Genomic DNA, 25535 nt, shown 5'->3' with positions numbered 1-25535 from the left:
CCTAGAGAAATTGAATAACTTGTCCCTATTTACCTATCTGGTAATCCAACGGAGGTGGTCCAGCCCTGGAGCCGTACACACTTAACCGTTATGCTATTATGCCACTCAAAAACAGGATTTTTGAGAAGATACAGATGTATTTCAACCATGGCCTATATCTGGAGGAAATCACGGGATCAGATGCCTGGTGTCTTGATGATCAGCTAAATAAAAAGTCAGGGAAAGGGCTTCAGAGGTGTTAACTCATTTAAATATCAAAGGAACCCTGCCAGAAAGGTATTGTCATCTTCCTTTTCTTATAGATGAAGAAGGGAGACCCAAATATAGGTTATATATAACCTGTTGCTTATATACATACAGCTGGTTGGGGGAAGATTGGATTTGAACCCAGGCCTGTCAAAGTCTAAAAGCTCCTTTATCCTGTTAAACTATCCACCCTCCCACTAGGTCATGTGGGCAATAAGGACTGGAAAGATGAAGAAATAAGAGAATAACATAAAGAATACATTTTTTCTTATTATAAAAAGTCCTAATTACTATAATAAAAATATAGTATCAGGCAACTAAGTCCCTGAGAGGTGACATTGTGCCTCACTTTTGATTCCATGATTACATGGCAGGCACTTAATCAATGTTGGTTTAATGTATGAATATGACCATTTTGTAGTTGTTCTATGCTAATGTAGATTCCTATTATTCAGATTCATTATTTATTTATTATTCAAATTTATTAATATTAAATTATTCAATATATGTTTATCTGCTTCTTCTCAAGTAATAGTTTAACCGTGTTAGGATACAGTTTTCAACAAGAAAAATAAGGTTTCTGCTCTCATGAAACTTAAATTTTAGTTGGCAAGCAAACAAAAATATTGTATGTGTGTATACACAAATTATATATATAAAATATGACAGTGACATTTAAGTTGAAGGCTGAATGACTAGGAGATGCCTATGTAAAATCTAGAAGGCAAAGCATTCTAGGCACTGGAAACAGCTCATGTAAAAGTGTGTTTAAGGGAAGTAGGAAAGCTAGGGCTCTTAGAATTGGGCACGAAACCAACATGTTTGACAAACAGTGAGAAAGCAAGTGGGCTGGAAAGAAAGGTGAGAAGAGTGGTATCAAGGGTCAGAAAGGGGAGCAGGGACTTGATCATGTATGGGATGGATTTTATTCTGAGGATGGTGGGGAGCCACTGATGGTTTCAAGCCAGGAGTGGTGTGATTAGACTTACATTTTAAAAAGATCACTAGATGCTGTGTGAAGAATGGATTGAAGGGGCCAAAGTGGAAACAGGAAGACCTGTTTGGAGGTCTTTTTAGAAACCCAGACAAGAGAAATTGTGCTTGGGACCAGGGTGATGGCAGCAGTGATAAAAGAGAGATAGCAGATGTTAGATACTTTTGAGAGGCGACGTCAGTATAATCTGCTATTGTATTGGTCATGGGGGAATGAAAGAATGAAGGAAATCATGGACGGCTTCTAGTTTTGTGTGAAGCACTTGGCGGGGGTGATGGTGCTAATTGATGAGGTAGAGAAGATGGTGTTGGTGGGGAGCAAGTTGGAGGAGAAAATAAGAGACATACGGTAGTAAAAACATGTCACAAGAGACTAAGTGAGTACTTAATGATAATGGCTGTAATTTCTCTAAACTGTGATCATGTGTACGATAATCCATAGCTCTTAGAATGCCCCCACACTGCATTATTCTGCATCCACATTTTATTAATGACCTTACTGAGGCTAAGAGATTAAAGGAAGTATGCGAGACCACTCAGCTAAGAAGGGGAGGAGCTGGGATCGGAGCCCATATGGTCCGACTGAAAGATCTTCATTAAACCACACTGCCTTCCAACACCAGCAGGTTTATCCTCTAGGTCTTCATCTTGTGCCTCAGATTTTTTTTTTTTTTTTTTTTTGCTGGATTTGCTGCCCCCTGCTGTTCGTTCAATGTAACCATATGTAGTTAGGAGGGGTTATTCCGGAAGCGGCCATGTTCAATTAAGCTCAACAAAATCTACTGGGCACAAACTAATCACAAGCTTTTGTGGAAGGCTTTGTGGGGAATATACACGAAGCAGAGACAGGCTCTACCCTCAAGGCATTGTAGAAGTGACAGACGTTTCTTGAGCAAAGCAGGGAAATGCCTTAAAAGGCACAAAGAGGAGAGGAGGGAGGGAAACCCCAAAGGGAGGTGAGGGAAGTAGGGATTAAGGAAGACTTCTGGGACACAGTAGCATTTGAACTGGATCCTGAAGGATGGGCAGAGGTTTTGGGAGAAATGGCATTCCAAACCAAAGAGGTCGCTTGAGCAAGGGCAGACTGGCGTCAGCAAGTCCCTGGAACACAGTGGGCAGTCGTGGTTAGAGCCTGAGCAGTGCAGTGAGAAGGCCTCCACCAGGCTCTATCACCGACCTCATAGGTGACCCCGAAATTTATTTAACTTTTTGAGCCTCAGTTTACTTTTCTGTAAAATGTTGATAATAACAGAATCTACTTCATAGGGTTCTCATGAGATATAAATGTTGTAATGAATTTGAAGGGCTTAACACAGTCCCTGATTCATAGGAAGTGCTATAATTCACCTGTGAGTAATTGTGGGGGAAGGGAAGCCAGAAAGTCGGACTCAAATCTTGGAGAGTCTTGAGTGCCATATTAAACATTTTAAGCTTTATCTGTAGCCCACAGTAATTCATCAAAGGCTTGTGAGCCGGGGACTGACGTGAGTAGTTGGCCTTTTGTATTTGCGGGTTCCACGTCTGCAGATTCAACCAAGGGTGATGGAAAATATTTGGGGGAAAAAATTCTGTAAAGTTCCAAAAATCAAAACTTGAATTTGCTACAACTGTTTACATAGCATTTACAGTCTATTTACAACTTTTTACATAGCATTTACATTGTGTTAGGTACTATAGGTAATCTAGAGATTATTTAAAGTATACGGGAGGATATGCCTAAGTTATATGCAAATATTACATCATTTTTTTTTTTTTTTTTTTAATTTTTATTTATTTATTTATGGCTGTGGTGGGTCTTCGTTTCTGTGCGAGGGTTTTCTCTAGTTGTGGCAAGCGGGGGCCACTCTTCATCACGGTGCGCGGGCCTCTCATTATCGCGGCCTCCCTTGTTGCGGAGCACAGGCTCCAGACGCGCAGGCTCAGTAATTGTGGCTCACGGGCTTAGCTGCTCCGCGGCATGTGGGATCTTCCCAGACCAGGGCTCAAACCCGTGTCCCCTGCATTGGCAGGCAGATTCTCAACCACTGCGCCACCAGGGAAGCCCTACATCATTTTTTTAAGGGCCTTGAGCATCCATGGATTTTGGTATCCATGGGGGATCCTGGAACCAACCCACCACCTCTCCCTCCCCCCAGACACTGAGGGAGGACTGTAATCTTCCAAAGATAATTCTGGCCTCTATATGTAGAGAGATAGGAAGCAGGTGACCAGTTAGAAGGCTATCAAATTGCCTCACTAAGGTGTATGTGAGGTGTGAATGTGTGTGTGCCTTGTATTTTCTTGCCTTCACAAATGTTATAACTGTGAATCCACATGAATCAAAGACTGATTTAACATGTTGCAAAGAGACTGTGACTAGGTGTGTTTACTAAGGGAAATATTTTAATTTTTCTAGAAATGCTTCATCAGTGGAAATCTATGTAGTATAGAAGCTTCACAGTAAGACTGGGGGTCACTGGATAAGACAAATTTCTGTGCAAATATCTTTCCAAAGTAGAGATAAGGAAAGGAGTCACTCTCTTTTTTCAGAAATGCAGACAAAAATGATAACAACAAGGGCAAATAGAAAATATCTTTCTTGGTTTCACTGAACAAGCAGATTCAGAAGTGATCCCCCAACCCATGCAAAAAATTTTCCCCCAGGCCACCCCTAAAAGGAGTTAAAAAGAGAGAGGAACAAGGTGATAAACACACTTGCTTTTTTTTTTTTATTTTTTAATTTTTGGCTGTGTTGGGTCCTCGTTTCTGTGCGAGGACTTTCTCTAGTTGTGGCAAGCGGGGGCCACTGTTCATCGTGGTGCGCGGGCCTCTCACTATCGCGGCCTCTCTTGTTGCGGAGCACAGGCTCCAGACGCGCAGGCTCAGTAATTGTGGCTCACGGGCCTAGTTGCTCCGCGGCATGTGGGATCTTCCCAGGCCAGGGCTCGAACCCGTGTCCCCTGCATTGGCAGGCAGATTCTCAACCGCTGCGCCACCAGGGAAGCCCCACACTTGTTTTTGAACTTAAGAAAATTTGTCTCTTTCACCACAGTTGTTCTCTTAACAAATTAATTTTTTAACCCGAATTAGTGAGGTTATTTGTAAATGTTTTGTGAGCAACTTCAACAATAACTCACAGGAAAATTGCTTGAGCAAAAATCGAGCAAACTGATTCACGAAAACAATACTTTCTATATGCAAAGAAATACATAAAAGTGTTTGCTTTTTTTGAACGTCATAGAGCAGAAGTGAGTGTTCTGATTTCCAGAATCCATAAAAGCACCAAAGCTGAGAAAGTTGTGAACAGAGGAAAGAATTACTGCCAAGATATGTTCCTGTTTGACCTAATGATTATAATTAGATTTAACATAGCACCTGAATGAATGTTTATTTTCATTATTGTAACTTTGTTTTGTTTTAAAGCAAACATTTACTGTCTTCTATTACAGGTATCCTCACAATATAGTCTCCTAGGCAGGAAAAAAAAAATCTGTGGCTTGATACATTCATTGGACTGTGACCTGACCTTGGGTGAAAAATGATTCTTACTACCTCATAAATTTCTAGCAATAATTTCTTGGTTTAATTTGAATTCAAAACATGCAAACTGTTCCAAGAGACCTGGATTTTAGCAATTGTACTGGGATGTGTGGTATCTGGTTTGAAAGACTGCACCTTTGTCTACCACTGGTTGAAATCACTGACCCTTTTATTGCCTTGATGAATATAAAATACCAAGGTTGGTGACTTCTTTACAATCTGCGTACCTAAGCACATACCTACACTTTTTTTTTTAATGTTTTCCTGTTTATTTGTCCTGCTGTTATCACAGTAAGATAATAGCCTCTGCTTTACCCTCCATTTCTGTGTCTGTGATCATAAAAAGCCTGATGGATCAATACGAGGCTTTTAATGTACCTTTTCTGCCTTTTTCATTACAGGTTTGCAGCCAGAATACTAAAATACAGTTGAGACATAATCTCTTTCTAGTGTTTGTTTCCCAAGAAGTGCTTCCCAGGGAGAATGAGGGTCTACACATGGAGGCTTTCAAGAAATAAAGCCGTGGAGCTCCAGTTCCAACAATTTTATGGGACTTTTTCTTTCTCAGGCATTAGAGATTGTTGAGCAGATGTTTACGGCATCCTCCGTGTGCATTCTAAAACACTGTCTTCGTTTGAATGTTTCATTCTCATTGTGAGCCAAGTAAATCAATAAGCGTTTATTACAGTGCACATCAGTGGTGTGCTAGCAATGATTAACAACAGGTTCTGGGGGCAGGGGATAGCCCTGATTTGTAGTATTCGCTCATTTCTAAAGTGTAAATACTCCCACCAAGGCCAATTTCAAGCTACCAAATGATATCATCGAATGTGGAGTTGGGAAAGAAATGCATAGCAGTACATCATTATGTAGTATGGTACAAATACAATGGATATTTAAAAAAAAAACCCTCACTAGTATGGATAATAGTAAAATGTAGCAAAACAATTAGGAAGTGATGGGGGTTGAATTTTCACTGTCTTTGTTTTTAACAATATTCATTTAGTTGTAAGTTTACATAAATTTTACTAATAACTTTTGTGGTCTGAACACGGGTCGGAAAAGAATTTCCAGACACAAGGCAGAAAGTAAAGAAGATAGAATTTGTTAAAGGGAAGGGTCGCTGCCAGAGCAGCAGGCCGACTTCCTGATGATCAGGAAGAGTCAACCCCGAGCAAGGGTTACTGGTCTGTTTTTATAGCCAGGGAACAAAGGAACCTGCAAGTCATCTGCTGATTGGGCAGGATATGTATACTTTCAATGTGCAGAGCATGAGAAGAATGGGACAAATACCTTTCCATATGTGGGACAGGAAAGAGACAGGGCATGCTGCTTGGGAAGGCTCTGGGACATTGTAATGGTTGCAATGTGACAGAGTGATAGGAGTCCTGTAACTCTTTGTTCTGGTAATGTTGGCCCTTTGAGTTTATCTTGTTCTTTGTCCCTGGAGCACCACATTTCCTTCTCTCTTTATTTATAGGGCCAATCCTTTGGCCCTACTGGACACCCTGCTCATGCCTACCTATCTGTGTAGCTCCTGCTCAGGTGTTCAGGAACCCTTTTTTTAAGGAGAAGGGGCGACGATCTCTCTCCGGCTACTTCCTGCTGGGCAGGGAGGGAGTAGGGGCCCTGGGTTTCTGATGCCTGTTCTCTGCCAGGGTATTTCTAGAGAGGAGTAGGGGCTCCATGGAAAGTGATGGCGGCTTGTTCAAGCGCTGTCCGTGTGTTGACTGGCTGGTATTCTTGTTGCCTTACCATTTGGAGGTTCATTTGTTGTATTCTAGAAGAGACAAACTTAACAAGGAGGTTAAAAATACATGGCCCAAAGATCAGTAGAAGTAGGAAGGCTATTACAGGACCTAGGAAAGGGGTTAGCCAAGAAAACCAGGACCAGATATTAGTCTGGAAATCCCACCAGTCAAATCCCCCTGAGGCTCCCTTCGTGTAAAACCCGTTATCTCTTTTGATAATATTCCTAAGGTTAGTTTGAATTTTGCCCAATTGGTTGACAAAAAACCAGCAATTCTTGTTTAACATTGCATAGGTCCCACCTTGGTTAGCTGTTAGTAAGTCTAAAGCTCTCCTATTCTGTAAAACCACTCCTGCTAGAGAATTTATTTCTTCTTGTAGAGTGTTAATTTGAGCTGCTAGGTAGGCAGTCTGTTGTGTGAGTTCAAGAGAGAGTTATCGGGCAGTGAAAATAGAGTTTAAAAGTCCAGTTGAGCCTGTTCTTACCCCAATGATAATCTCTAGGACTGATATTACAGTGAGGGCTGCCCACTTTTGTTTATGTGGTTGAGAGTATAAGGGAAGCGGGATGCTGTCATTTATAAAGGTAAGGTTAGGAATAATGTATGCAAGGGTACAGGCCCCTGTCCAGTTGGCTGGAAGGCATAAATAGGCATTGGATCCGCAAAGGAAATAGGTGTGATTTGTAGGGTCTAGGCAGACATCTAAAGTGATGTTGAAGTAGGGTTTTCCTAAATGGGTATGGGAATGTTCTATGCCCTCATAGGTAGTAACTAAAGTCATTCCAGCTATAAGAGAGAGGCAAGCAACCTTTGAGGGATGAGAGGAAAAGTTATAAGCCCAGTTGAAAGAAGGAATAGTAGGGTTCCACCTTATGTCATAATCCTTGGGTGTCTTGAGTTTTTTGCAGTCCTCTTGCTTAATATTAGAGGGTTGGAACCAAACATTCTGGTTCTGATAGGGACAACTTGGGGATGGGGTGGGGCAGATGGAGGTCCCAAAATAGCTAGCTTGTGTCCAATCGGTGGTAATATTGGGAGGTTTGGGGAAGTACATGTTGTAGAAAGGGGAATCAAAATAGTAAGCATGGGGATATTTAGTTTGAGCAATGTGTCTCCTCCCAGAGGTTAGCACTAGCCCTAGGAAAGTGACCTGCTGGGACGTGATTTGTGCCTAGCTGGGGAAACCCCATATCTCCAGTCCGCTAGATGTTTAAGAACAAGAAGAGTATTATTGTCTGAGGTGGGTCTGTCTGGGCTACAGATTAAGAGATCATCGACATATTGGAGTAAGCAGCTTTTGCCTCCTAGTGTCAGTGATGAGAGATCGTTTGCTAGTGCTTGGCCAAACAAATGAGGGCTGTCTCAGAATCCCTGGGATAGGACCGTCCAGGTAATTTGTCAGGTATGTTTGGTATTGGGGTCTCTCCATTCAAAGGCAAACAGGAATTGGGAATCAGGATGGACTGGGATACAGAAGAAAGCATCCTTCAAATCCAGGATAGAGTAACACTGCATCTGTGCTGGGATCTGGCTCAGGAGGTTATATGAGTTAGGAACTATTGGATGAATAGGGACCACAACCTGATTAATGGCCCTTAAGTCTTGGATTAGACGGTAGAAGACATCAGGCTTCTTTACTGCTAAGATCGGGGTATTACAGGAAGAATTACAGGGGACTAGTAGTCCCTTTTGGAGGAACTTTGAGATTAGAGGCTGTAGTCCCATCAAAGCTTCTTCCTTAAGAGGATATTGTGATACCCTAGGAAAAGAGTTAGGGTCCTTTAAATGGATGACTATTGGGCTGGCAGTGGTGGATCTGCCAGGAGTGGAGGTGTCCCACACCTCCAGGGGAATTTGGTGGAGGATATGGGGTGGGACTTTAGCTAGAGTAGGCTTCGTGGTGGCTGTTAAAGCCATATTTACTGGTGTAAATGATCAAGTAGCTTTACGTTTTGTTAAAAGGTCCCGGCCTAACAGAGGTGTAGGACAGGCTGGGAGGACTAGGAAAGAGTGTGTGAATAGAGTATTTTCAAGAGAACAGGGTAAGGGAGGTGTAAAATGGCCATAAGCGGGTTGTCTGTCTACCCCTGTTAGGAGGATCTAGGAACAGCGAGTGGGGCCAGAGCAGGAGTTCAGGGCTGAATAAGTAGCCCCAGTGTCAATCAGAAAGGTTATAGTAGCCCCTGCCACATTTACCCAGGGCTCCTCCAGTCTTATGAGGAACATACGGGCCTGTAGGTTAAGCCCTGGGCACCTTCAGTCATCTGCATCCAGGAGCCCTAGATCTACAGCACAATCCAGTTCTTGCTCCTGATGGTCAATTACCACCAACAGGGGCAATTGGTCTTGACTTTGGCCCAGGGGGCCGGGACCCGAAATACCCTGGGTGTTGGTGGTTGTGGCATTGGCCTACCCGCTTGAGGGCGGGAGGAACAAGTCCTCTTCCAGTGGCCCTTTTGGCAACAGTAAGGGCATGGGGTATGGGGTGGCGGCGTGTGGCAGTTCCTGACATTGTGCCCCTGCTGACCGCACTGGTAGCAGGTCAGTGGTGGTTTTTGAGAAGAGGAGGGGATTCCCGTAGGTCCCTTTTGTGGCAGGGACTGAGTAATGGCAAGGGCTATATATTGAGCATGTCACTTTAATTATTCTTCCTCTCTTAGTTCTCGCCTATTCCTGGAAATTTCCTCCCTGTTGTTAAAGACCTTAAAGGCCGTGTCAAGTAGGACAGAGAATGGGGTTTGTGGGCCCTGTTCTAATTTTTGTAATTTTTATCCGATGTCAGGGGATGCTTGTCTTATAAAATGAACTGCAAGCATGGCCTGACCTTCAGGGGTCTCAAGGTCTATGTTGGTGTATTTCCTCATAGCCTCTGCTAATCAGGCCTGAAAAAGGGCCGGATTCTCAGGGGGTTCCTGTGTAACTTCTCTGAGTTTATTATAATTGACAGGTTTGATGATTGCCTTTTTCATACGTTAGCAACCTCTCATAGGGGAAGCATATTGGGACTTGGTTTGGAGCATTGGGCTGTCCATGACCGCGTGTGGGGAGGGGAAAGAGGGTCTGCGTCTGGGTGAGGAGGTGGAGGTTGAGGAGGAGGCAGGTGCAGCGGGGACAAGAAGGGTCATCCAAAACACCTGATGGAGGGGGAGATGGAGAGGGGCGAGGCGGTAAAGTTGGCGGAGGGGGAGAAGGAGGAGGACGAGGCAGTAGAGTTACAATGGAGAGACACATGTGGCAGGAGTCCCTCAGGCTCAGATTCTGACTAAGGGCCATGAAGGCCTGGATGTATGGAACCTCAGAATCCTTTCTCAGCCTCCAACAATAAAGATCAAGTTAGAGGACCGTGTTATAATTTAGCATCCCATTAAGAGGCCATGGTTCTTGGTCCCCCAGTTTGTACGGGGGCCAAGCCGTGTTTCAAGAAAATGAGCCTCTTCTTTTTTGAGATTGTCTGGGTCAAATTCCTTCCAATTCCTAAGAATACAACCGAGAGGTGAGTCTAAGGGGATAGATGTACCTGAACCCATTCTTAGCCCCAGAGCCATAGAATGGGGGTACTGAGAATCACTGACAGACAAAAAGGCATCCCTCTTTGTCTCAGTGCGACTAAGGCACCAGTGAGAACCGTGCCACTAAGGCAGGCACAAAAATGCCGACCGTCTCAGCAGTCGCGTCCAACTGAGAGAGGTGGCCAGAGCAATGAGAAACCGTGCAACTGGGGCACCAAAAACCAGAGGGGGGAATTCCCATAGCCAGCCAGGAACTGACTCACCATTAGAAGATCCTTAGGGACGGGGAAGAGTTTCTCAGGACGATCTAGAGGCGGCCAGCTCCTTTGGAGTCAGTCCGGGCTGGAGAGCAGGAAGCGGAAGTGACAGAAAAGAGGACTGAAGATCCTGCCTTTTAAACTTACTGAGGAGGCGGTGGCCAAGGGACTGTGGGCTTTGTGTTTTGCTTCAACCACTATGTACCTCACGTTGCACGGAAGTTGTCTTGATGGAGGCAGACGCTCTAATAGCCTGGTCTGTTCCATGACCCCCTTATCCTTTCATGGGAGTCTTCAAGCGGCAGGCGCCCTAATGGCTTTTAAATGCCTGACCTGTGCCCACACAATACCAATTGGCCTCAGTCAGAAGGAAGACAGAGGGCTTCCCTGGCGGCGCAGTGGTTGAGAATCTGCCTGCCAATGCAGGGGACACGGGTTCGAGCCCTGGTCTGGGAGGATCCCACATGCCGCGGAGCAACTAGGCCCGTGAGCCACAATTACTGAGCCTGCGCGTCTGGAGCCTGTGCTCCGCAACGAGAGGCTGAGACAGTGAGAGGCCCGCGCACCGCGATGAAGAGTGGCCCCCGCTTGCCACAACTAGAGAAAAGCCCTCGCATAGAAACAAAGACCCAACACAGCCAAAAATAAATAAATAAATTAATTAATTAAAAAAAAAAAAGGTATGGGGAAAAGTTTCTTAAAAAAAAAAAAAAAACTAGAAGGAAGACAGAGGGACCCTCACCTATTCTGGGCGGCAGTTACTGGGGCGAAGTGAGCTGTGGAGCCTTCGGAACACACCAGGGTGTGGCCCTGGCCAGAGTTCCTCTGTTGCTTCCCCGGCAACTTGCCTGTTCACAGAGGGTCCCAAGGAATGAGGGGAGGAGGTGGGGAAAGAGATCCCCTGGAGATCCCCGTACTGGCCTCCAGAAATGTTGTGGTCCGAACAAGGGCTGGAAAAGAATTTACAGACACAAGGCAGAATGTAAAGAAGATAGAATTTATTAAAGGGAAAGGTCGCTGCCAGAGCAGCAGGCCGACTTCCTGATAATCAGGGAGAGTCGACCCTGAGCAAGGGTTACTGGTCTGTTTTTATAGCCAGGGAACAAAGGCACCTGTGGGTCATCTGCTGATTGGGCAGGGTATGTATACTTTCAGTGTGCAGAGCGTGAGAAGAACGGGACAAATACCTTTCCTTATTTGGGATGGGAAAGGGACAGGGCATGCTGCTTGGGAGGGCTCTGGGACATTGTAATGGTCACAATGTGACAGGGTGATAGGAGTCCTGTAACTCTTTGTTCCGGCAATGTTGGCCCTTTGAGTTTATCTTATTCTTTGTCCCTGGAGCACCACAATAACTGTGTTTAACAGTAGGTTTGCAAAATTCCTTAAAACTTAACAATTGGGTCTGACAGGCTAATTCCAACAGGCTGGTGCACAGGATTTTCTGATCAAAAAATTACGTTTTCCTAGGTAAATGATCACTTCCACAACGCCTCTGGCCCTTAGGGGAGAAATCCCCGCAGCCATTTTCTGGAAAGCTAGTTACATTTACAGAAAGCAATCAGAAAGCAAAATCAGTTGTGGTAGCAGGCTAATGCTCATGATTCAGAGGGCAGACCATCTGAGCCCAGTGTTGGGAAGGCTTCAGATGGCATGGCTATAACCCAGTCAGCAGTGGTGTTCTATGAAAAAACATGGAAATTTTACAATAGGGTTCAAAAATTCTGCCTTGGAATTCAACTTAAAGAAGACATGCTATATGCTGTTAACATATTCTTTTAATGGAGGTAGGGGGATGGAATCGGACTTTAGGTCAGTAATAAGTTTTTCACATTATTTGCTCTTGCCTTAAGAGTACACGTTGGCCTCATTTACTGAGGTAAAGCTGCCTTTGGTAACGTGCTCATTCATTCTTCACATACTTATTGGCTCCCTATGGCAAGCAAGGTGAGGCACGAAGCACAGTGTGTTTAAAGACAAGTAAACTAATCTCTTCTGTCCTGGAAGTCACAGTCTAGGGTGGAGACAGATATGTATATAAATCACAATTTAACATATTAATATTTTATTGCAGAAATAAATAAAGTGAGCCATGGGGATGAACAACTGATTGGAACTTTTCATAAACTTCTTGTTAAAAATTTGGGGAACTAAGTAATAATTTAAAGAAATATCCCAAGAGGTGCATGATGAAGAAAGGACCCACTGTTTCAGGCTAGTTTTATTTCCTGCTTCTGTTTTGGTAAAGCTGCCATACGTAGTGGCATCTGAGTTGTCTAGTCAGCACCGTTTGTAGGAAGGGCTCAGTACTCTGACCTCATTGGGACTCAGATTGACCATAAATCATGGCACAGAGTCTAGCTAGCTAAAGATATTGGGGTTATTTCAAGATACAGAGAACCACAGGTGTTTGGGGAAGCCAAGGACCTACCTCCTTCTTTAAGAGCTGGGCCATTACTCTTCTGCTTCTCTTGTCTTCTCCTCTCTCCCTGCTGAGTGATGTCCTCACTTTACCTTACCCATGGCCCAGAAAGGCTGCCCTAGCCTCCTCTGCAGCATTGTAGCTCTCCATATGTTACATCCCTTTGACCGCTCTCCCTCAATGCCAAACCTTGAAGGGTTAGGGGCTCACTCCCCGTCTAGTAGGCTGATACCAGGGCTGGGAAAAAACACACTGTCCAGAGCACAACTGTTTAGGACAGTAGGTGGTCCAGGCAGGAATTCCCCAGAAGGAAGTGTGGACGGATGGGCATTGCAAACTCTGGTGGGCAGGTCCCAGGAGGTGCTGGGGAAAAGCATCTGGCCAGAAGTCAGTCAGCCTGTGTCCTTGGCCTTGCTTTACTGTTTGCTACTTGCAGACTTTAAACAAACGGCTTCCCTTCAACGAGTCATAGTTTTCCTCTTCAGGAAAATGGGCTTGTAGCAATACTTGCCTTACATACTTTTCCTGAGGACCAAATTGGAAAAAAAAAGTTTACTAAGTGCTGGGAAGATGACAACTAAGCATTGAACGAATATAAGATTGCTGTGAGAATTTATCTAGGTACATATTCAGAAATAGCCACAACATGGGCAGTTGCTGCAGACCAAGGTCCCACCAGATAATATCAGCCAGGTCCTAGGGTTGGAGGATCTAGGACTGTGCTGAGCTACACCATTGGCCCTAGGGGTGAGTCAGTAATGCGCTGAGTCCCAGGGAAGTGATAACATGCATCTGTCATGAGCTGATAGAGATGTGTTGGAGGAGGATGAATGGGATTCAAGTTGAGAAAGCATGCAACAAAGGTCATTGTCTTATAGAACAACTCCGTGGAGTCCTGTGGATGCTCTCTGCCTTGCAGATACTGGAGAAGTCTAGCAGAAGTTCAGATTCGCACATGCCTTTTAAAACACAATCTTTCTCTTCTGCGTTATTGATCAGGAACTCGTTGGGAATGTTTTCCTTTGCTTTCTAAAAAAGAAGGAGAAGTCAGAAGAAGGAAAGCCCAGCATCATAGATCTGTGAACATCAACACTTCCAAGGAAGTGACCTGCTTCAGTGTCTTCCCCATACCTGGTCATTTTCCAAATTACATTCACAACTCACAACTCCTGGAGTATTTGAGGCTGTATGCCAAGCACCTTGACCTTGTGAAATATATCTGTTTCCAGGTAAACTTTAGAATTTTTTGTCATCTTGACCCTTGAGAATCTGATGAAAGTAATTGTCACCTTTCTCCAGAATTGGACACATAAATTCATTTTTCATGCAATTTCAGGGGATTAAGTCCACTGGTTTAGAAACACTGACTACTGGGGAATTCTCTGGCGGTCCAGTGGTTAGGATGCCATGCTTCCACTGCCAGGGCTTGGGTTCGATCCCTGGTCGGGGAACTAAGGTCCCGCAAGCCGCGTGCGACCAAAAAATAAAAATAAAAAATAAAAAAATAAAAAATAGAATCACTGACTACTGAATTAGAGGCAATATTGTGTTTATTTGCAAAAGCTTGTTGCTCGCATAGTTGTCTTTTTCATATATGCACACATCAACCACGTAATTTTCTCATGTGTCATTTTCTTTGCACAAACTGAGACTATTGATACAGTCCTCTTGCAGAGGGGTCTCTTTCCAGATTAAATGAATTCATGCATAGAAAACACTTAGGTCAGTGCTTATTGTAAGAAAAACACTCAGTAAGCATTAGCTACTATCATCATCATCATCATCATTTTTCTAGACTCATAGAACCTTACATTTGGAAAGGCTTTGCCAGAGTTACCTCTCTTGCAATTCATTTTTTTGATAGATGGATATCTAGTTCCTGCTTGATTACTGCCCACAGCAGGTTGTTCACCACCTCACAGGAGAGTTTGATTTAGTATTAGGTAGCATTTAATGTGGCATAAATCTCTAAAAAGACAACTTTTAAACATGTGTCCATACATTTACCATCTCATCTGTCTGTTAATCCAGTTTTTAGATCAGTGGGTCTCAAACTCTGATATAGTAGAAATCACCTGGAGACTTTGTTCAATCACATTGCTGGTTCTAACTCCCTGAGATTCTGATTCAATGTGTCTGGAGGATTGTAATGTAATGTTTTGATGACTGGCCCATGGATTCGCCCTTGACAGGGTTCCCAAGTGCTGCTGCTGCTGCTGCTGGTCTGCAAATCACATTTTGCATAACAAGGCTGTATTAATATATCATGCAAGCTTGGACCAGATGACTCTAATTTTCCAATTACAGGCATCCATAATAATAATCATAGGAAAAAACATGGTACACTGTATGAATTTGGGTATCATCAAAATGAATTTGTAAAAGTATATATAAAATAACTTCATGTGTATACTATGGTAAATCAAATTTCTGTTAGTAACAATTGATGTTTGTGTATCATAGAAGGACCAATGGAAAAGAAGTTGAATGTGATAATATATAGATTTTAGTTTTAAAGTGGGATAACTATGCAACTGTGCAAATACAATGTAAGAGCTAATGTCAACTTTTTGTTTCTAAATCTAAACTGATATTTTCCATTTTTTTGTTTACAAAGCGATTGAGAAGTTCAAAGGTCAGTATTTCCACAGCAAGGCATATGCAAGTCAGGAGGGATTTATGGGGAAGAAAAATCCTTGTGATTGGCACTGACCTGGCTGTGGAGTTCAGCCACACAGCAAAGCTGGTTTGTTTTCGTATAGTTGTGTGTTGTTGACAGGGGATTCTTCACCTGCCTGTGCAGATGCACAAACCTAAGAGAGCTAAGATTCAAGTCTTTTTAAAATGGTTTTCCACTAAAAACACACATCTATACATGAGAGGCAGGAGAGGTTTGAGTATGTTGGCTGGGCCAAATGGTGTTCAATAATCATGAACAGAAATAGTCAGCCCTTTTGCTCTTTGTCAAGATCCCTACTACTTAACACATTTATATTAGGGGAGACTACATGCTCGTTAGAAAGAATGAAGCACAATTACATGTGCAGATATCAGAAGATACTTATTAAAAACTCAAATTGTAGAATCATGTGCATTTGTGATAGCATTTTTAGGAAAAAAACCTTAATACCCATGGTTGCACATGTATATACAACTTCAGGAAGATGCAAAAAAACTGTTAACAGTGACTTCCTCTGGGGATAAGGAATGTGTGTGTGTGTGTGTGTGTGTGTGTGTGTGTGTGTAAAATAATAGTGAAGCAAAATAGACAGCAACATGGATAATAAATTCAGCCCATCACTTTGCTATCCTGACTGGGGTGGTTTAGAAATATCCCTACCACCTGCAAAGAAGAGTTGAGCAGGGACAAGGAAGTATTTAGAATGATCTAGATAGATGACTTAAATATTTCAAGTTTTCCAAATAGGTATTTAACATGCCACTCACTTTGAGGTCTGTGAACAATTTTTACACATGTGTTGTTGTGCCCATTTAGTATGGTTAACATGGTGCAAATAGATCAGTTGTTGGAAATGTGTTAAGTAATGGACAATTATTGAGTTGTACGCTGAGGGGAGCTAACACACCGAGGTAACTCATCTGAACCAAGGGTCAGTTTTGTCGATGTACAAGCTCGCCCTCTGCTGCCCATTCTTGAAAAATAACAGCTATTCTAAAGCGACTGTGTCTTCTCTATGGTCCAGATCATTCATTCATTCCGAGTATTGATCACCTACCATGTGCCAGGTGCATATATGAATCATCATACATGATACTTGAACGTCTGTTGTATGATTCTATTTACTTTTTTATATGTTTAAATATTCTTATTAAAAAACTATCCAATGTTAAGAGGAAAAAGGGTCAGAAAAATATATGATAAACAAAATTTCATATCTTAAATTCAAATGGTAGTTCTTTGGACCAATTAAATGAGGTAAAGTCAAGTAATATAAAATATTATAATATCTTAGAACTGCATATGGCTTAAGAAATTATTTAGTTCAACTCTTTTTATTTTAGAGCCAAGAAAACTGAGGTTCATGGGCATTAACAGCTAGTGTAGAGGCAGGCAGAAAATTAGAAAGAAAAAAAAAAGCCAGTACTAAAATTTAGATCGCCTTGTTAGTGGATCTGCCACATTTTCAACCTAAGAATAAAAGAAATAATCAAGTTGTGTGTGTGTTTGTATTTTTTTGTGTTTAAACAATGACCACTGGTTTGACAAAAGAAACGAATAAAGACTAGTTCAAACTGTTTGCATAGAGATGTATATTTAAGATTAATCCACAGAGAAGTAAATAGCTGACATCAGAGAATAGATGAGGACACCAGGGGGTGAATTGAGAAGAAAAAAAGAGGAAAACTAATCCCAGACCTTTGTAAGATGTAAGATTTAGGGGATCCAGCTGAGAAAGTGCTCATATTAATCCAGGACTAGAGACTGGCAGAGTTCAGGACACCCAGGGGGTGAGAGGACCCAGGCGCTGCTGGGGAATTTGATATGTAAAAGATGAAAGCACTTGATCTTGAGAAGTCTATAGATTAGGAGGAAACATATAGTTACACCATCCAAATATTGAAAAGTCTTGGTTTACTAAGTCTTTTTTAAAAAGAGGAACACACACTAAAGTTTGGGGAAGAGTTGAAGGCATTTGTCTTTTTCAGCCCTTCTGTCAGTTCACAGGCCACCATCCTCAACAGGATTTCCAAAGCAGTGAGAGGGCCAGGTTATGTTCCCAAGAGCCAGCAGCAGGTGTTGAAGTGATGGAAAGGGGAGGAATTCTGGCTCATGCATAATTCCCAGACGTTTACATCATTTACCTGGTGAAGTAGATCATATGGTTTTGTTTTTACTGAAGAGGTCAGAAACTTCTATGTCTTTGCCCTGCCCCACAACTGCCTGACTACTCCACTTTGAACACACTTTATTTTATTGCAGATATTTCTTAGATGCAGACAGCCTGGGTATTGAACTATGTATGGGATGAAGGCTAGTCCCATGGACACTGTCCTTTTCACTTGCTTTAATATCATCAAGAAGACCATGGAGGCATTTATATTGAATAATTGGGCAAAGAATGAATTATTTTTGTTTTTATCTCCACTACTCTAGGAAACAGATCAAAAAATATATTGCTGCAATTTATGTCAAAGAGTGTTCTGCCTAGGTTTTCCTCTAAGAGTTTTATAGTATCTGGTCTTACATTTAGGTCTTTATTCCATTATGAGTGTATTTTTGTGTATGGTGTTAAAGAATATTTCAATTTCACTTTTTACGTGTAGCTGTCCTGTTTCCTCAGCAGCATTTATTGAAGATACTGTCTTTTCTCCATTGTATAGTCTTGCCTCCTTTGTCATAGATTAATTGACCATAGTTGTGTGAGTTTATCTCTGGGCTTTCTATCCTGTTCCATTGATCTATATTTCTGTTTTTGTGCCAGAACCATAATGTTTTGATGACTGTAGGCTTGTAGTATAGTCTGAAGTCAGGGAGCCTGATTCCTCCAGCTCCATTTTTCTTTCTCAAGATTGCTTTGGGTATTTGGGGTCTTTTGTGTCTCCATACAAATTTTAAGACTTTTTGTTCTAGTTCTGTGAAAAATGCCGTTGGTAATTTGATAGGGATTACATTGAACCTGTAGATTGCCTTGGGTCGTATAGTCTTTTTGACAATATTGATTCTTTCAGTCCAAGAACATGGCTATCTTTCCATCTGTTTGTGTCATTTTTGATTTATTTCATCAGCGTCTTATAGTTTTTGGAGTACAGGTCTTTTGCCTCCTTAGGTAGGTTTGTTCCTAGGTATTTTAATCTTTTTTGATGCAATGGTAAATGGGACTGTTTCCTTAATTTCTCTTTCTAATCTTTTGTTGTTAGTGTATAGAAATGCAACAGATTTCTGTGTATTTATTTTGTATCCTGCCACTTTACCAAATTCACTGATGAGCTGTAGTAATTTTCTGGTATCACCCTTAAGATTTTCTATGTATAGTATCATGTCATCCACAAACAGTGACAGTCTTACTTCTTCTTTTCCAATTTGGATTCCCTTTATTTCATTTTCTTCTCTGATTGTCATGGCTAGGACTTCCAAAACTATGTTGAATAAAAGTGGTGAGACTGGACATCCTTGTCTTGTGATCTTAGAGGAAATGCTTTCAGTTTTTCACCATTGAGTATGATGTTAGCTGTAGGCTTGTCATATATGGCCTTTATTATGTTGAGACATGTGCTCTCTATGCCCACTTTCTGGAGATTTATTTTTTTATTATAAATTTGTGTTGAATTTTGTCAAAACCTTTTTCTGCATCTATTGAGACAAACATATAGTTTTTATTCTTCAATTTGTTGATGTGGTGTATCACACTGATTGATTCACAGATATTGAAAATTCCTTGCATCTCTGGGATAAATCCCACTTGATCATGATGTATGATCCTTTTAATGTATTGTTGGATTCGGTTTGCTAGTATTTTGTTGAGGATTTTTGCATCTATGATTATCAGTGATATTGGCCTGTAATTTTCTTTTTTTGTGTGTGGTATCTTTGTCTGGTTTTGGTATCAGGGTGATGGTGGCCTAATAAAATGAGTTTGGGAGTATTCCTTCCTCTGCAATTATTTGGAATAGTTTCAAAAGGATAGGTGTTAACTCTTCTCTAAATGTCTGATAGAATTAGCCTGTGATACCATCTGGTCCTGGACTTCTGTTTGTTGTGAGTTTTTAAATCACAGTTTCAATTTCAGTACTTATGACTGGTCTGTTCATATTTTCTATTTCTTCCTGATTCAGTCTTGGGAGGTTGTACCTTTCTAAGAATTTGTCCATTTCTTCTAGGTTGTCCATTTTATTGGCATATAAGGCTAGTAGTAGTCTCTTATGATCCTTTGTATTTCTGTGATGTCCATTGTAACTTCTCCTTTTTCATTTCTAATATTATTGCTTTGAGCCCTCTCCCTTTTTGTCTTGATGTATCTGGCTAAAGGTTTATCAATTTTGTTTATCTTTTCAAAGAATCAGCTTTTAGTTTCATTGATCTTTTCTATTATTTTCTTCATCTCTATTTCATTTATTTCTACTCTGATCTTTATGATTTCTTTCCTTCTACTAACTATGGGTTTTGTTTGTTCTTCTTTCTCTAGTTGCTTTAGGTGTAAGGTTAGGTTGTTTATTTGAGATTTTTCTTGTTTCCTGAGGTAAAAGTGTATTGCTATAAACTTCCCTCTTAGAACTGCTTTTGCTGTGTCCCATAAGTTTTAGATCATTTCCATTGGTCTCTAGGTATTTTTTTGATTTCCTCTTTCATTTCTTCACTGATCCATTGGTTGTTTAGTAGCATATTGTTTAGCCTCCATGTGTTTGTGTTTTTCACAGTTTTTTTTTTCTTGTAGTTGATTTCTAATCTCATGGCATTGTGGTTAGCAAAGATACTTGATATGATTTCAGCTTTCTTAAATTTACTGAGGCTTGTTTTGTGGCCCAGCATGTGATTAATCCTGGAGAATGTTCCATGTGCACTTGAGAAGAATGTATTCTGCTGTTTTGGATGGAATGCTCTATAAATATCAATTAAGTCCATCTACTCTAATGTGTCATTTAAGGCCTGTGTTTCCTTATTGATTTTCTCTCTGGATGATCTGTCAGTTGATGAAAGTGGGGTGTTAAAATCCCCACTATTATTGTGTTACTGTCGATTTCTACTTTTATGGCTGTTAATATTTGCCTTATATATTGAGATGCTCCTATGTTTGGTGTATATATATTTACAGTTGTTTCATCTTCTTCTTGGGTTGATCCTTGGTCATTATGTAATGTCCTTCTTTGTCTCTTGTAGCAGTCTTTATTTTAAAGTCTATTTTGTCTGATATAGGTATTGTTACTCCAGCTTCCCTTTGATTCCCATTTCCATGGAATACCTTTTTCCATCCCCGTACTTTCAGTCTGTATGTGTTCCTAGATTTGAAGTGGGTCTCTGGTAGACAGCATATATACAGGTCTTGTTTTTGTATCCATTCAGCCAGTCTAAGTCTTTTGGTTGGGTCATTTAATCCATTTATGTTTAAGGTAATTATCAATATGTATGTTCTTATTGCCATTTTGTTAATTGTTTTGGATTTGTTTGTTTTTATATTTTATTTTATTTCTTTATTTTTTAACATGTTTATTGGAGTATAATTGCTTTACAATGGTGTGTTAGTTTCTGCTTTATAACAAAGTGAATCAGCTATACATATACATATATCCCCATATCTCCTCCCTCTTGCGTCTCTCTCTCCACCTTCCTACCCCACCCCTCTAGGTGGTCACAAAGCACCGAACTGATCTCCCTGTTCTATGCAGCTGCTTCCCACTAGCTATCTATTTTACATTTGGTAGTATATATAAGTCCATGCCACCCTCTCACTTCGTCCCAGCTTACCCTTCCCCCTCCCCGTGTCCTCTAGTCCATTCTCTACGTTTGTGTCTTTATTCCTCTCCTGCCCCTAGGTTCTTCAGAAGCTTTTTTTTTTTTTTAGATTCCATGTATATGTGTTAGCATACGGTATTTGTTTTTCTCTTTCTGACTTACTTCACTGTGTATGACAGACTCTATATGCAAATTGATCAATGTGATACACCATATTAACAAATTGAAGGAGAAAAACCATATGATCATCTCAATAGATGCAGAAAAACTTTTGACAAAATTCAACACCCATTTATGATAAAAACTCTCCAGAAAGTAGGCATAGAGGGAACTTACCTCAACATAATAAACGCCATATATAACAAACTCACAGCCAACATCATCCTCAATGGTGAAAAACGCAAACCATTTCCTCTAAGATCAGGAACAAGACAGGGTTTTCCACTCTCACCACTATTATTCAACATAGTTTTGGAAGTTTTAGCTACAGCAATCTCAGAGAAGAAAAAGAAATAAAAGGAATCCAAATCAGAAAAGAAGAAGTAAAGCTGTCACTGTTTGCAGATGACATGATACTATACATAGAGTATCCTAAAGATGCTACCAGAAAACTACGAGAACTAATCAATGAATTTGGTTAAGTAGCAGGATACAAAATTAATGCACAGAAATCTCTTGCATTCCTATACATTAATGATGAAAAATCTGAAAGAGAAATTAAGGAAACACTTCCATTTACCATTGCAACAAAAAGAATAAAATGCCTAGGATAAACCTACCTAAGGAGACAAAAGACCTGTATGCAGAAAACAATAAGACACTGATGAAAGAAATTAAAGATGATACCAACAGATGGAGAGATATACCATGTTCTTGGATTGGAAGAATCAACATTGTGAAGATGACTATGCTACCCAAAGCAATCTACAGATTCAATGCAATCCCTATCAAGCTACCAATGGCATTTTTCACAGAACTAGAACAAAAAATTTCACAATTTGTATGGAGACACAAAAGACTCCGAAAAGCCAAAGCAATCTTGGGAAAGAAAAATGGAGCTGGAGGAATCAGGCTTCCTGACTTCAGACTATACTGCAAATCTACAGTAATCAAGTATGGTACTGGCACAAAAACAGAAATTTAGATCAATGGAACAGGATAGAGAGCCCAGAGATAAACCCACACACATATGGTCACCTTATTTTTGGATTTGTTTCTGTAGGTGTTTTTTCTTCCTTTCCTCTCTTGTTCTCTTCTATTGTGATTTGATGACTAACTTTAGTGTTGTGTTTAGATTCCTTTTTCTTTTTTGTGTGTATCTATTGTAGATTTTTTGGTTTGTCATTACCATGAGGTTTTGATATACTAGTCTATAGATAAACAAGATTATTTTAAGTTGCTTGTCTTTTGATTTCAAATGCATTTCCAATAGCCTGCGTTTGTGCTCTCCTCCTCTCACAATTGCTGGTTTTGATATCATATTTGTGTGCAGATTATTTCCTACCTTTAATGTATGTTTGCCTTTACCAGTGAGCTTTTCCATTCGTAATTTTCTTGTTTCTAGTTGTGGCCTTTTCTTTTCCACCTAAAGAAGTTCCTTCAGCATTTGTTGCAAAGTTCGTCTGGTGGTTCTGAATTCTCTTAGCTTCTGCTTGTTTGTAAAGATTTTGATTTCTTCATCAAATCTGAATGAGACCCTTGCTGGGTAGAGTATTCTTGGTTGTAGCTTCTTCCCTTTCATCACTTTAAATATATCATGCCACTCCATTCTGGCCTGTGGAGTATCTGCTGATAACCTTATGAGAGTTCCTTTTTATGTTAGTTGTCATTTTTCCCTTGTTGCTTTTAACATTTTTCCTTTGTCTTTAATTTTTGTCAGTTTGATTACTATGTGTCTCGGCATGTTCCTCCTTGGGTTTATCCTGCCTGGGACTCTCTGTGCTTCCTGGACTTGGGTGACTGTTTCCTTTCCCATGTTAGGGAAGTTTTCAGCTATTATCTCTTCAGATATTTTCTCAGGTCCTTTTTCTCTCTCTTCTCCTTCTGGGACACCTATAATGTGAATGTTGGTGCATTTAGTGTTGTCCCAGAGATCTCTTAGACTGTCCTCGTTTCTTTTCATTCTTTTTTCTTTATTCTGTTATGCAGCAGTGATTTCCACCATTCTGTCTTCCAGCTCACTTATCCATTCTTCTGCCTCAGTTATTCTGCTATTGATTCCTTCTAGTGTATTTTCCATTTCAGTTATTGTATTGTTCATCTTTTTGTTTGTTCTTTAGTTCTTCTAAGTCTTTGTTAAACATTTCTTGTATCTTCTCATTTGTGCCTCCATTCTTTTTCCACGAGCTTGGATTATCTTTACAGTACGTTCCCTACATATGAACAAGTTTCATTCTGAGAGCACATTTGTAAGTCCAATTTGTTCATAAGTCCAGCAAAGTTAGCCTAGGTACCCAGCTAACACAATTGGCTATATAGTACTGTACTGTAATAGGTTTATAATACTTTTCACACAAATAATTCATAAAAAACAAACACAAAAAATAAAGAAAACATTTTTAATCTTACAGTACAGTACCTTGAAAAGTACAGTAGTACAGTACAACAGCTGGCATACAGGGGCTGGCATCAAATGAACTGGCAAGAAGAGTTACTGACTGGAGGAGGGAGAGGAGGTGGGAGGTGGTAGAGCTGAAGGATCATCAGCAATAGGAGATGGAGGGCAAGCTGCAATTTCACTCATGCCTGACCTTGATTGCACAGGTTCTGCTTCCTTCCTGGATTCAATTCTATCTACCCTCTTGTAAAAATCAGCCAGTGATGTCTTTTTTTCTCATCATAGATGACAAGGTAGCACTGGATTGCATTCTGAACGGCTGCTGCAAACTTCATGTACTGTTCTATATTCGGGTCCTGTGCCTCAAAAACTAACAGTGCCTCCTCAAATAAATTCCTTTGCCATTTCCTGTGCTGTGAATCTCTTCAGTTCTTCAGTTACTTCTTCTTCCTTTTGTCTCTCTTCATCCTTTCTCTGGGCCTCTAATTCCATCAGGTCTTCATTAGTAAGCTATACAAAGTAAGTATACAAAAGCACAACCACTTGTAGAGGATGCACACACATGACAATGTACGCCAGACAACATGAGCTAACTTACGTGATTGGACATGAGAAAGCACGTTCTCATTTTTGAAAGCTCATAGCTTGAAGGTTCATATGTAGGGGACTTACTGTACTATCATGACTCTGAATTCTTTTTCGGGTAGATTGCCTATCTCCACTTTACTTAGTTGTTCTTCTGGGGTTTTATCTTGTTCTTTCACCTGGGACATATTCCTCTGCCATCTCATTATGTCTAACTTTCTGTGATTGAAGTCTCCATTCCACAGGCTGCAGGGTTGCAGTTCTTCTTGCTTCTGCTGTCTGCCCCCTGGTGGATGAGGCCATCTTAGAGGCTTGTGCAGGCTTCCTGGAGGGAGGGACTGGTTCCTGATCACTGGTGTGTGGAGCTGGGTCTTGTCCCTCTGGTGGGCAGGGCTGTGTCAGAGGATGTGTTTATTGGGCAGCTGTGTGTTCAGGAAGACTTTAAGCAGCCTGTCTGCTGATGGGTGGAGCTGTGTTCCCACCCTGTTGGCTGTTTGGCCTGAGGCATCTCAGCATTGGACCCTACAGATTGTTGGGTGAGGCCAGGTCTTGGTGAGAAAATGACGGCCTCCAAGAGGGCTCACGCTAATGAGTACTCCCCAGAACTACCTCTGCCAGTGTCCTTGTCCCCATGGTGAGTCACAGCTGCCCCCTACCTCTGCAGGAGACCCTCTAATACTAGCAGGTAAGTCTGGCCCAGTCTCTTATGAGGTCATCATTTTTCTCCCTGGGTCCTGGTGCACACAAGACCCTGTGTGTGTCCTCCAGGATTGGAGTTTCTGTTTCCACCAATCCTGTGGAATTCCTGTGATCAAACCCTGATGGTCTTCAAAGCCAGATTCTCTGGGGCTCCTCCTCCTGTTGCCAGACCTCCAGGCTCAGGAGCCTGATGTGGGGCTCAGGACTTTCACTCCTGTGGGAGAACTTCTGTGGTATAATTATTTTCCAATTTGTGGGTTGTCTACCCGGCATGTATGGAATTTGATTTTATCATGATTGCATCCCTCCTATCATCTCATAGCTTCCTCTTTGTCTTTGGATGTAGGGTATCTTTCTTGGTAGGTTCCAGCATTTTTTTGGCAATGGTTGTTCAGCAGTTAGTTGTGATTTTGGTGTTTCTGTAAGAAGAGGTAAGCTCACATCCTTCTACTCTGCCACCTTGTGTCCCAGGCAAAGAATAAATTAAATTCAAGATATAACCATGTAAAGTACAGTTTAAATCCTTAGAAAAGATATTCATGTTGCTCATTAGGGTGCAATTATTTTATCTCAGTTGATGTGATTAT

General features: G+C 41.2%; 1 protein-coding gene and 1 long non-coding RNA gene across 2 annotated transcripts in view; both read left to right on the top strand.

Annotated features, from left to right (window-relative positions):
- LOC309649572 overlaps window positions 1–25535 on the top strand; it is a 284234-nt gene that overhangs the window by 78335 nt on the left and 180364 nt on the right. The window lies entirely within an intron of this gene.
- The window catches only part of LOC309638473 (flavin-containing monooxygenase 5-like), a gene marked incomplete at its 5' end in the record, with an annotated part of 100773 nt that continues 84227 nt past the window's right edge, over window positions 8990–25535 (top strand). The window contains 3 exons of the mRNA XM_082414557.1: window positions 8990–9050; window positions 13697–13926; window positions 15315–15461. Of these exons, the coding sequence (XP_082270683.1) occupies window positions 8990–9050; window positions 13697–13926; window positions 15315–15461 (438 nt within the window). The remainder of the gene's footprint in view (window positions 9051–13696; window positions 13927–15314; window positions 15462–25535) is intronic.

Source organism: Balaenoptera physalus (assembly GCF_965194825.1).
Source record: "Balaenoptera physalus genome assembly, chromosome: 1".
NCBI classification, from domain to species: Eukaryota; Metazoa; Chordata; class Mammalia; order Artiodactyla; family Balaenopteridae; genus Balaenoptera; species Balaenoptera physalus.
Note: the sequence above shows the minus strand (reverse complement) of the source record. Positions and strands in the feature narration are given on the sequence as shown.